Here is a 13,568-nt window from a genome sequence, read left to right as displayed (position 1 = left end):
TTTTGTCAAGAAAACAAAACCTCTAGGTTACAGATATTATTGAGATGTGCTTTCAATACTTTTAAAAAGCTAACTTTAACAACTGATATATAATCAAGATCACTGATGTTTCAAGTACTGGATGTAAGTGAGTATTTAAATAATCTCAGGGCCAGGAAAGCTCCGATAAGCTGGACCACAGGCAGAAAGAAATACTAAGAGGACTGACAGATTTGAATATACAAAAATTGTACCTTCTATAAGGCAAGAAGTATGATAAAATAAAAGGAAAATGACAAAGTAGAAAAATCAATTTAGAACATATTCCAGATACCAGGTTAATAGTCTGAGGAGCTCTTTCAAAGCCATCAAAAAATAAGAAATTCTGCAACAGAAAATGTGCAAAGGTCAATAACTAGCAAATCACAAAAAATAATTAAATGGCCAATAAACATATGAAAAAGTCATGCAAGTTAACAAATACTTGAAGAAATCCAACTTAAAATAATAACAAAGTACACTTCCCCTTTTAGATTAGCAAGACTTTAAAAGAATCATCATTCTTAACACTGGTTATGGTATGGAGAGCAATAAATTCAAACCCTGCTATGGTAGTGGGAACAGGGCACTGTGACAATATACATCAAATGTTAGTCCCTTTGACATAGCAACCATACTTCTAGGAAATTATCCTGGAAAAAATAGTCCAAGTTCACAGAGATGTGGAAGAACATTTATCTCAGGCTTATTGTAGCAAAACAAACAAACTACCTAAATATCCATCCAGGGCCCTGGGCTCCATACATTACAATATATCTGTACCATGGAACAGTATGTATTAAAGACCATGATATCAGTCTATATTTATAAACACAGAATAATGTCTAGAAGTCGTGTTTGAATGAAAAACACGAGGTTACAAAATAGCACTTGCCCATTTCTGAGGAAGTTTATGTATTTAGCTGTATATAGGAATGATACATCATTTCTACATACACACACACACACACATAACACACTAATAAACATACATACACAAGATAAACTATAATAAAATGTTTAGCTCTGTAACCAGTGTCTATCTCCAGGAGGTTAGAATTGAGAAATGTTTCTTCTTTACACTTTTTATATTGTCTGCATTGCTTATCATAAGCATACATCAATTTTAAAATCAAGGGGAAAAAACTACTTAAAAATCTATTTTATTTTCTGCTCTATATTGTCCCCTTATAAGTATCTAATAACTAAGGACTCATTCCATTGAATTTGGGTAAGAGTATATGGTTAGTGTTTACATATTTTCCATCAAGTGGCTTTCCTTTCCTTTATGACATATTTCACAAATGTGCATGGATACATTGCTCTTGCCTTGTTAAATATCCGTATTTTTAATAGTAAGTCAAATCAAGAAATGGGGACGGAGAATAGCAACTGGGAGACAGCAGTGGAGAGGTGGAGCGAACATGGACTGAGACAGACGACGTGGGATACAGGCTCAGCTCCAGCACTGACCAGCTATATTCTTTAGGCAAGTTATTTCATTTTTTAGAGACCTGTTTTCTCATCTTTAAACTGTTTTTAATGTTTATTTTTGAGAGAGAGAGACAGCGTGAGTGGGAGAGGGGCAGAGAGAGAGAGGGAGACACAGAATCTGAAGCAGGCTCCAGGCTCTGAGCTGTCAACACAGAGCCCAACGCGGGGCTCGAACCCATGAACTGTGAGATCGTGATCTGGGCCGAAGTCGGACACCTAACCGACTGAGTCACCCAGGCGCCCCTGTGTTTTCATCTTTAAAATGAGAAGGATATCAATCATTCAGAGTCACTGTGAGGATGAAGTGGAGAGCATTTTATAAATAATAAAGAGCTTGTTATTGTTAATAACACAAAAAGCATATGAAAAAGTTTGATGTCTCCCAGACTTTCAAATATGAGTAACTTAATATCTCTTGTATGGGAAGCAAAATTCTATACCAACAATTTTAATCGCATCTTGAGAAGTCAACAATTCAAAGGGGCTTCTGACTTATGTAAGACTCTGAACGTGTAACAGAAGTCTGAAGTCAACCCTCACTATAACTAATGAGGATGCTACAGAGATTCCATATATGTGAGTGAGGCTAAAAACACAGAATTACCTTACCTGTCCCAAGATCTCAATGCATGAAGTAAAGAATTGCCTTGTAGGAGGATGGCGCTGAGTCTCATCACTGACATAATCCACAACAGTAAAGAAGAGGCTAATGCCAACCTTCTGAACCCCAGGGGTAGGCTGCAACTTGTAGGCATTCACTAGGGCCCTGTGGGAAAATACAGGTGAGGCTACTGGTCTACAATAAGAGAATACAGACTCACAAGTACTTCCGTGGTACTCTACACTTCTCACACAGGCAATATTCTTAAGAGTCCTTCAGAGCCCCCAAATAAATGTCACTTTAAAAATATTTCATGGGGAAAAAAAAATTCATGGGGTAGATAAGTATCTTCTACCTTGACCCAACAACTTATTTTTAATACACGGAAATGATTTTATGTCCTCCGGGGGGGGAGGGATGGAATCATATATATTATTAATATTCTTACCCTTATTAGGAGCCCCTGGGTGGCTCAGTCAGTTAAGCGGCTGACTTCGGCTCAGGTCATGATCTCCTAGTCCTTGAGTTCGAGCCCTGCGTCAGGCTCTGTGCTGACAGCTCAGAGAGTCTGGAGCCTGCTTCAGATTCTGTGTCTCCCTCTCTCTCTGCCCCTCCCCAGCTCATGCTGTCTCTCTCTCTTTCTCTCTCTCTCTCAAAGAATAAACGTTACAAAAAATTTTTTAAAATATTCTTAAATGTTTCATATTTTATATGTAATTCATAATTCTTTAACTTTGTGTATTCCTTATATAATATACATTTTTAATTAATTTAATTACTTATTTCTCTAAATTTTTTAATATTTCTTTTTACATGTTTTTATTTCTTGTTGAGAGAGAGCGAGATACAGAGCATGAGCCCGGGAGGGGCAGAGAGACGGGGAGACACAGAATCTGAAGCAGGCTCCAGGCTCTGAGCTTTCAGCAAAGAGCCTGACGCGGGGTTCAAACCTGTGAACCGTGAGATCATGATCTGAGTAAAAGCTGGATGCTTAATTGAGTACTCAGGTGCCCCTCTCTAAATTTTAAAACCCATGTCACAGAAAGAGATTTCTATATAGAATAAGATCCCAGAATAAAGATATCTCTTCTAAGTCTCAGGCTGTTTTGAGTTCCTTTGCTAGTAAAAGACACATCAACTTCTTATTCACCTCATCTCCTTCTTCCCTGGACCCCCAGTCCAATCCACAAAAGAACTCAATGCCCCACCCCACACACCACTACCCCGATCTGCTGGGGGATTAGTTGCTGGTACTAGAATGTGGAACCACCTTAAAGTAAAAGGCAGGGTCAACCACTCTCCCAAGTCATGCCCTGGTGGCTTTAGGAAGAAAGAAGACATTGAGGGTAAGCCAGGAGCTCCAAGGGAAAAGCCATGATGGCCAAATGCAAGCTGGCAACTATACTTGAGAACCTAATTCCCCTGAGCAATTCCCCTTCAAACTCTGCTCTATAATCTGAGCTGACAATGCTGACTTCCTGGGTAAATGCAACTTTGATATAAAACTTAAGCACTCAATCTCTCCATGATTGAACTTCAATGTGCTGTATCATCTCATAATTCAGGGGTCAGCAAACTTACTCTATAAAGGACCAACCAGTAAGTATTTTATGTTTTATGGGCCATAAATTGTCACAACTATTCAATTCTACCATTGTGGTATAAAGCCATGCACATTAAGTAAATAAATGGACATGGCTATGTTCCAATAAAACTTTATTTATAAAAATAGGTGGCAGGCCAGACTTGGTCCAAAGGCCATTGTTTGCTGATCCTGTACTAATTTAATTAGTGGGTGTCTGGGGGTATAGTAGCATGTATGATTACTATCAAAAATAACAACATTGCATTTTAAATTATAATGCCCTCAAAACTTACGTAATCAAGTTTTCCGCGTGAACAGCAGCTTCCACAACATTAAGTGATGGTGGTTTAGCAGCTTCTGCTTGCAACTGCTTCACTTCTTTTCGCAAAACATGAAGCTGTTGGCTTACTGCTTCATTTTTATGCATACCTTCAAACTAAGAAAGATGAAAGTGGTCAAGACCTTTTTTGTCCTTGCTATGTTCCTAAAGCAAATATTATAAATATACTGAGCATCTGATGAAGAACTATTACTATAATTAATATTATAACTCAAAATTCTCAGTTGAATAGGAGAGGGGTGGGGAAAAAAATGTCAAAAAACTATTCAAGAATCTCAGCTTTTTCATGAAGGATCAAACTGGAGCGAGTTTATCACTGGTTCAGTCTTTTGTAGGATATGCTCTCTGTCACTTATGTTTTGATTCCCCGATTCTCATCAAAAACAGACTCGGGGCACCTGACTGGCTCAGTCGGTTGAGCGTCTGACTATGGCTCAGGTCATGATCTCACGGTTTGTGAGTTCGAGCCCTGCGTCAGGCTCTGTGCTGACAGGGTGGAGCCTGGAGCCTGCTTCGGATTCTGTGTCTCCCTCTCTCTCTGCCCCTCCCCTGCTCATATTCTGTCTCTCTCTCTCTCTCTCTCTCAAAAATAAATAAAGATTTAAAAAAAAAATTAAAAAAAAAAAAAACAACCAGACTCAATGTCTTCTACCACTGAGGTTTTCCTGGAAGCACACCAAGCGTCTCCTCCACTGAGCCCCTCCCCTGAGCCCTGACCACTCTCCATTCTCCCCACCCAAAAAGCACATACACGTCAACCTGAACCACTAGGGTGCACATCTCATGTGTGCCAAGCATACAAAGAGCACGACATAGATGCTGTTAATAAAACACTTGCCCTTTTGAAAGGAAGAAAACATATCCAATTATAAAACAACAAAATATGAAAAAATACAAGAAGTGCGCCAATCAGTTGCATGCCTCTGAAAGAGCAAGTGACTGATTCAGTGGTTCCCGAAAGCTCGTCACTGATGAAATATTTACTCGTTCTCAGTAAAGATGTGACAATGGAGAAAGTATTGAGTTTAAAAAAAAAAAAAAACTAAATCTATTTCAATTTAAACAATTAGCCTTTCTTTAAGATTATGTCTTTCCTATTTGAGGGGATTATTAATATCCCTTTTCTCTAACTAGTTGATAGTGACCTATGTGATAGCTGCTTTGTTTGTACATTTCGATGTCCCCTTTTGGATATGAATGATACAAAACATATCCTAGGCCCAGGCTGCAACACAAAGACACAACCCACGTGGCAGTTGTGGGGGACAAGAGGACAGAGGGACAGCAAAGAGAAGCCCAGCTGAAGAGCTCTGTGCTCTGGAGAGCACAGAGCAGTCAGGCTAGGGAGCGGGGTTCCTGTCCTGTGAACTCCTTCGGAGCAGGCTAGGGAATGTGGACTTATCTTGCAGGCATAGTAGAGAATGCTGAAGAGATGAGAACATTCAGAAGGCGGGAATGTTAAATCCTACACTCTCCTCCAACGGTCTCCTCCAATCACTGAGTCAGCAAAGGGTCTACATTTTCCTTTATACACACATGCCCAAACCCAGTCTTTAGCCACCTCTGCAGTGATTACAGATATCCTTTGTTAGTAAATAATGTAAATACTTAATTCACAAACGTATTTAACTGAGGTCCTGATGTCCCTGCCAGAGTTATTATCGTAAATTCCAGATGAAAGGCTACTGGAGGGCAATGGTGCTATTTGTTTTGTTCTACCCAGCACCCCAGTATAGCACAACTCTGACGGTACACGGAGCGCCTGCTTTCATGATCATGATAACTTTCTTCCATCAAACTCACCAATGTCATATTAAACAGCTTTACAAAGCTTCTTACTTAAAGACGAAAATAAGCTGTTAGTCTAAATCAAAAGCCATGAAGGTGAAGATCCAAGAACATATGATGTTAACAATTATTTTAATTTCTACTATTGGAGAAATGAAAGATAAGATGATTAAATGACTTCCATTAGACCACATAATGCATCAACACAAATATTAAATTTCCAACCTCTCAAATCAAAGACCAATGCTGAACAGCCTAAAACGTGGTCAGGAGTCTGCACAGTTTCGATGCCTAACGTGTCACCGAGTGCAATGAGGTGGGGTCTCTGAGGGCCACGGCCCTTGGCTGGCCTGGAGAGAAAGCAGGCAAACAGGGAGGAAAAGAAAGAACATGAGGGGAGGGAGGAAGACAGTGAGGATGGAGGGAAGCACAAGAGAGAAAGGACAGAGGTGCCCTCGCCCGGGAAATGCCATCAAGACCAAGGGACTGGCGCTGCAGAACTGCCACCCAGCGCCGGACAAACCACAGATGCCCAGGAATAAGGCAAAGCACCGAGGTGGGAAAGTTCAGACATCCTCACACACAAAAGCACCTCAAAGTTCTCATTATTTCCCAGTCTACTTATTTTTGCTCATTGTTCCCAGCTCTACAGAGAATTTTCTCTGCTCACTAGGGCAGAAGAGGGGCTGAGTGCCTGGCAGCTCACAATCGCCAGAAGTTGGAGACGACGGCACAAAGCGGCGAGGATGGGGGGCGGGGGGGGGGGGGGGCCGGAGTCACTGTAAGCAGACAAAGCCATGTGCAAGCTGGACGAAGCGAGTCGGATCTCACAGTACTGTGAGGCCCTCAGTGGGTCTTTTCCATCTTTCATTTCTAGGATGGAGCAAAATTTTCACATGATAATAAATCAATCCTGGGTCTGGCACACATGCCCCACAATACCGAAGCCCAACAAAAGGAACCCTATTATAAATCACCCCATTTCCTCAGGGAATATCACTGAATTATTAGAGCCTTCTATTGGGAGAGACGACCACAGAAGAAGCACGTCTCACTTCCCATAAAACATATTTGGCTTTTGTATACCCCAAACAAGCTATACATAGTTCAAACATTTGCAGATGGCTGGAAATTTCCAGGGCTTTTCCCTCACGAAAAATTCTATTAAGCAATGAAATATGTTCATGATACAATTTGAAATCTTTACAAATGAGCCATTTAAAATTATATTTAAAATATACTCTTGCATTTTAATCTCAAAATTTATATTTAAAATATACAGTCATTCCCCATGAAGTTGATTTTAAAAAATTGATCCAATCCATGAATTCTCTAATCACTGAAAAAGAAGATGATCCTGTCACACCAACTCAGAGAGAGAAAATGGTACACGTGTTAATTTAGAGAGATGATGGCCATGACCAGCTTACTCAGAATTGTACAGCTAACCTAGTCTTCAGAAGCTGGAGCAGAAACAGCTAAAAGCAAATGGCTTCATTTCCCAATACTTCCTGGGAAAGCCTGGGTCTTGAGTTCAAATAGACGTGGGCTTGAATTTCAGCTGAGCCACTTACTAGCTGTGTGGTTTTGGCAAGTCTCTGAGACTCTCTGAACCTATTTTCTCATCCCCACTTTGTGAAGATTAACAGTCACCGGCATGTTACCTGGGATATGAGAGTGCCCAAGCATGTGATAAGAAGCGCTCCGAACAGAACTGGGAAATAATCTCGTGTACGGAAGGAAGACAATCCTTATCGCTTCCAAGACTGACCACCTAGGAGACATTTGTAGTAGAGCGAAAAGTGCAGCAGTGTGTGAGGCCGGAGATTCTATATGGAAAGCATTAAGTTGGCCTATGGTAAACACACAGAATGACGGCTAATTTCCAGTAGGAAAAGGTTCCACCTTCCAGCCAAATAATATCTACAAAATCCCTAAAGCTAGTTAAAATCAGGGGGTTTACTTGTGAAGAATATAAATCTACGGTTCGTTCCTTCAAACACACTGGTTCTATGGCACTGACTGTGTCAGGCATTAACAACAGAAACACGAATAAGACAAGGTCCTGACCCTCATGCAACTCAAAATCTAGTAACAGTGTGACAAGGTAATGATAATACAAAACAAGTTGTAACATAACCTCATGATTGACGAGCTGGTGGCTGACGCACTGGTGGTTTTCACTGACTCATTCAGGGGCGAGAAAGGGCACCTATTATGTGCCAGGAGCCATGCTAGATGGTACAGAAATACAGATGACTATGGGCAGGAACTCTATTCCTCAGCAGTTCACAGACGGGTAGGAAAAATAGCAGGTGAATACAACAGCATTTATGCAAAAGCTGCTATGAAAGGAGGGACTATCTCAGTCTGACTAGAGGGGCTGAGAAAGACCTCAAGAGATGCTGCCTGAACCGAGCATGGAAGGATGAGAGGAAGGAGCTCACAAATGGGTGTGGGAGAACAAGTAACAGCACATGCCCGAGAGAGAAGGTAGGAATATGTGTGTCATGTTTGGAGAATGGAAAAAGCCTATGTGGCTAGAAAAAAAATGTTCAGGGATTAGGAAAGGGTAAATGATGCCACTAGAAACTCATCAAGAATAGATTATGGGGGGATCCGAAGGGTCCTATTCCTTTTAGATACCGGATAGTCAACGTTAGGTTTTCGCCTGGAAATGTGATTAGATTTGTGTTTAAAAAGATGAATGTGGCAGGGGCGCCTGGGTGGCTCAGTCGGTTAAGCTTCTGACCTCACCTCAGGTCATGATCTCACTGCTCGTGAGTTCGAGCCCCACGTCGAGCTCGGTGCTCACAGCTCAGAGCCTGGAGCCTGCTTCCAGTTCTGTGTCTCCCTCTCTCTGCCCCTCCCCTACTCACGCTCTGTCTCTTTCTCTCAAAAATAAATAAAGTTAAAAAAAATTAAGAAAAAAAAAGATGAATGTGGCAGAATGGAAAACGGACTGGACAGGGAGAGAGTCTATAGACAGGAAGCCTTATGTAGTGAGTGGTTCAGGGGAAAAGTAATGTGGGCCTACCAGGGGACAATGGCAATGGGAACAAAGAGAAAGAAACAAATGTAAAGTCATTTCAGAAGCAGAACCAGTATGACTTGGAAAATAACTAGATGGGGAGTATGAGGGTGGGGAGATGACACTGATGCCCAGGTCCCCACTTCCTGTTACAGGAAAAACAGGTTTGGAGGGTAAAAATTGGATTAGGCTGGGACCTGTGGAGTTTGAAGTATTTATGGGACATTCACAGAAAATCACATAGGCAGGTGGAAATCTAGATCTGGAACTCAGAGAATTCTAGACTAGAAAAGCAGAGTAGGAGTCAGCAACATATGGGTTAATCCTTTCAGTGGTCATAGACTACCAAGGATCTACTGAAGTTATGAACTATCCAGAACAAAAAAATTTCATATACTTTCAGGGACTTCACTGACTCACTAAAGACCATTCACACACCCACTCTAGATTATGAACTCCAACACGAACAGTAGGCAAAAGCAGCCAATGTCACAAATGACTATGGGGATCAGGGGTAGACGCAAGCACAACCAGCAATCTAAGGGTTGCATTGATGAAAAGGAATTCTGGAGGGAAACTACAAAGTGGCTAGTGATTTGGAGGGACTAGAAGAGACCTCATGACGTTCAACATCTCCAGATAATAAAATGACGTTAAACAGGATCAAAACTACTGTATATAGCCATGAAGTGGTCCCTAGACACACGCATACAGAGAGGATATAATTCTATGTATAAAAGCAACACAACCTACCCTCTGCATGACATATGCTCTCCCAGAGACAATTTCTTGATGAGTAATAAACAATCAGAACTCACCTTCCCTCCCCGACATCCATAACCAAAGTCATCCATTTGTGTAATGAGACAGCTTTAAAATCAAGTACAGGGGCGCCTGGGTGGCGCAGTCGGTTAAGCATCCGACTTCAGCCAGGTCACGATCTCGCGGTCCGTGAGTTCGAGCCCCGCGTCAGGCTCTGGGCTGATGGCTCGGAGCCTGGAGCCTGGAGCCTGTTTCCGATTCTGTGTCTCCCTCTCTCTCTGCCCCTCCCCCGTTCATGCTCTGTCTCTCTCTGTCCCCAAAAAAATAAATAAACGTTGAAAAAAAAAAAAATTAAAAAAAAAAATAAATAAATAAACTCAAGTACAATCTCTGGCCAAAACTCAGAGCAAACCTGACTGACTTGCATAGATTACATAATGTCCTAACTTCATGGCAGCTAGAGTTTCAACTTTCCTCTACCTTGCTCTTAGCTATTGATGAGTAGCCAAAAAAAGTTTTTATCTTCAATTCCTAGAAGTATCAACCAGCAAGTACCGCCTGGACAACCTTAGTTAGCAACTACTATGTAACGTTCCAAAGAAATCCTATTTAAATCAGACTACAAGGCACCTGGGTGGCTCAGCTGGTTGAGCGTCTGACTCTTGACTTCAGCTCAGGTCAAGATCCGAGTTGTGGGATTAAACCCCTAGTCTGGCTCTGTGCTGAGCAGGAAGCCTGCCTAAGATTCTCTCTCTTCTCCCCCCTCTGCCCCTCTTGCCCACTTGTGTGCGCGCGCGCTCTCTCTCTCTCTCCCTAAAATAAGAAAAATATGGGGTGCCTGGGTGGCTCAGTCAGTTAAGCATCCGACTCTTGATGTCAGTGCAGGTCATGATCTTGCAGTTAGTGGGTTTGAGCCCCACATCTGGCTCTGCACTGATCGCATGGAGCCTGCCTGGGATTCTGTTTCTCCTTCTCTCTGCCCCTTACCTGCTCTCTATCTCAAAATAAATACATAAACTTTTTTTAAAAATAAATAAGAAAAATAAAATAATAAAAAATAAATCAGACTACAAAAGCTGCCATCTTCACATTTTCAATTCCTCTGTCACATCTGCATCATCAGGCAAAATTAACGGCTGAAGTAAATACTGTTGTCAATATTGACAGGAGCCATCAGTGGGAGTTTCCCAGTTTCTAGCTCTTCCCAAACAGAACTGAAAGTCAGGGTGCTGGGCAAACTAGCAAGGCCAGCAGAAAATTAGAATGTGCTTTTTAAGAAAACTTAGATATTTCTAAAGAGATTATGGCCATAAAACACAGCTATTTTTTCAAATTCTTTAGGTCTCTATAAAATCTCCTTTTCTTCTCTGTCCTTTTTTTTTCTTTTTTCTTCAAGCAATCTTTGCATTTACCAATTTTTCTTTTGAGAAAATAAAGCATAAATATTTTTTGTGTTGTCTGTAAAAATAAAATCTAAGCCACATTCATTTGAGTCCTTATCCTAAATCATCTGCTTTCCAATCTCTGTCTTATCAGAATTACTTAGAAGGTATTTCAGGAAAAGTATACCTTTCTATTTCAGAATTAACAAAGCAAAAGCTTATAAAAGAAATTTCAATTCAAGAGTTCAGACAAATCAAGATTATGATGACTTTTTTGAAAAGGAAAAAGCCAGGTCACTGACAGGCTGGGAGCTGAAGCTCCCAAGTCAGCCCGGTGGTATTGCCCACCACAACAAGACCCTGAGAGTTAACAGGCGGTCAGGCAAAGAGAACTGGTTTTTGGCTGGGCAGTAAGTATTCATGACTCTTCACAGAGCAAGCTATTAGCCAGAACTGAAAAAACATTTTTGTACTTATCTTACCAAGTCACTTAATAAAATGCATCTTAGGAGAATTCCCTTTTCTGTACAGTATTAACAGCCTGGCAAAGATGTGTAATTCCAAAATATGGAAAAATACCGTATTTCTGAAGGCACAGATTGGTAGTAAGAGACCCTTTTTAATTAGAACTTGATACATTTCTTTTTTTTTTTTTTTTTTTTTTTTGCACCAAATCAAATTCGGTCCTAAATCAGCAGACTTATCTCCAAGCTCCATTATTTTAGCAAGTGATCCTTCTTAAATGCTCCCACCTAGTGTTACTAAAACATTAGTAACTGGGGGAAAAGTACACTGAAAGAAAATTAACTTTATAAAACACCTGGCCAAAGATGTTCTCTCAGTGTTTGGGAGTCTCACATCCCATGTCAAATTTCTTAACTTTAGATGCATACAAATATGTTATTTTATCAAAAACAAATTACGAAGGTAACGAAAAAGACAAGTGTGTAAGTTATTTCAGAGAAGACATTTTAGAGAAAACAGGCTCCCGAGGAGACTGATGAAGAATACATCAGAACTGCTCAAATGAGGAAGCACAAAAAGAAATTTATGAAAGACAACCAAGAGTCAGTAAAATAAGTTTTCCCTGATTTCTAAAAGCTAACAAAAAAAGAGGAGCTATGTTTGTGCAAATGCGGTAGCCAACCTCTGAGCATTTCCTCCCCAGCTCTGGGGACCCGAAGTCCCTCGCAGAAGGACTAGGGTGCAGCGAGTAAGGAGCTTGTGTTCTGCAGCCAGCCTGCCCGGGTCTCCCTGGTTCTGTCACCCGGTGGCTGTGTCACTCTGGGTACGAAACTTAACCTTTCTATGCCTTTACTTCCCCGTCTGGAAACAAGATAACCAGAATTCCCACCTCACAGAGATGCCGTGAGGATAAGTTCTGTAGAGTGTTTACACAGAGTCAGGCATAAAGCAAGTGCTACGATGTGCTGGCTAAAGTTAAGCTCCATTCTGAAGTCCTTTCAATGTCACAGACCCAACTTAATTAAGCCTGTTTTTCCAGTGCAAGAAGGTGACACTAAGAGGCAGCTGAATTCCTAATCTCGGAGTTGCACGTCTCTCCTTTGCCTGTTGGCAGGCTCCATCCAACTGACCTGCTTTCCACACGTCCCCCCCACGTTTGTCTTCAGTGGCTCCCCACCGACCACAGCACACAGTTGGAGCTCCCAAGTGATCATCCTTTCCAATGTGAATTCCCACCACCACACCCAAAAACAATCTGAAGTAGGCTGACCTAGCCACTGACCCCTAAATGGTTGTCCAGAGGACTCCATTCCCACATTCCTTCTAACAGAATCCAAACCATCATCATCAAAGTCTTTTGAAGATCAATTTAAAACCCTCTAAGGATCTTCTCAGTGATTATGCTTTTCTTGAATTTCTGTCCTTGTCGGACACACGAGCACTTACGGAAATACATGATCAGCTCTGTGTGGGTCTTCACCCCCCCAAATGTATTAAGTGTTTCAGGATGTGAATCGTGTGCTACAAACTTCTTTCAGTCTCTCTCAACAATATGCCACTATTACGGACTCAATTAAAAATTCTCTGAATTAAGAAGAAGCTTAAACAATCTTACCTGAACTGTTACAACTGCTGCTCCTTGGCATTTCTTACCACTACTGCCTCTACACTCCAAATGTAGTGTGGTCTGTTCTTCTCTATTAACATACTGCTTGGGCATTGTGTCCAACAGCTCACTATCCAGGGCAACCTGCTGAGATTCTCGAAGAGCTGCAGTTCTGAAAAACAACATCAGGAAGTAGAAGAAAGGCTTCGGAAAGGTTTCACGGTAGGTGATAAAGGCTTCCAGTTCCCCCCAGCCTGCATCAGAGAGCATCAAGACCAAGTATCCTATAGTAACAAAAGACCAAAGGTGTGTGCCCAGCCTTACCCAAATCCTCTCTTTTTCTTAACAAAAAGTTTTAGGGGCGCCTGGATGGCTAAATCGGTTGGGCGTCCCGCTTCGGCCCAGGTTACGATCTCACGGTTCATGGGTTAGAGCCCTGAGTCGGGCTCTGTGCTGACAGCTCAGAGCCTGAAGCCTGCTTCGGATTCTGTGGTTC

At 41.5% G+C, this 13,568-nt stretch overlaps 1 protein-coding gene across 2 annotated transcripts in view; it reads right to left on the bottom strand.

The window, feature by feature from the left end:
- The window catches only part of EPG5 (ectopic P-granules 5 autophagy tethering factor), a 110,045-nt gene that overhangs the window by 35,400 nt on the left and 61,077 nt on the right, over window positions 1-13,568 (bottom strand). For both annotated transcript variants that reach the window (XM_047086311.1, XM_047086310.1), the window contains 3 exons: window positions 13,082-13,244; window positions 3,992-4,134; window positions 2,122-2,278 (listed from right to left, as the gene is read on the bottom strand). In XM_047086311.1, the coding sequence (XP_046942267.1) occupies window positions 2,122-2,278; window positions 3,992-4,134; window positions 13,082-13,244 (463 nt within the window). The remainder of the gene's footprint in view (window positions 1-2,121; window positions 2,279-3,991; window positions 4,135-13,081; window positions 13,245-13,568) is intronic.

Source organism: Lynx rufus, unplaced genomic scaffold (assembly GCF_022079265.1).
Source record: "Lynx rufus isolate CCGP_SWC_20201006 ecotype Redwood Valley unplaced genomic scaffold, mLynRuf1.p SCAF_20, whole genome shotgun sequence".
Lineage (NCBI taxonomy): Eukaryota > Metazoa > Chordata > Mammalia > Carnivora > Felidae > Lynx > Lynx rufus.
This window is presented reverse-complemented; position numbering and strand designations above follow the sequence as displayed.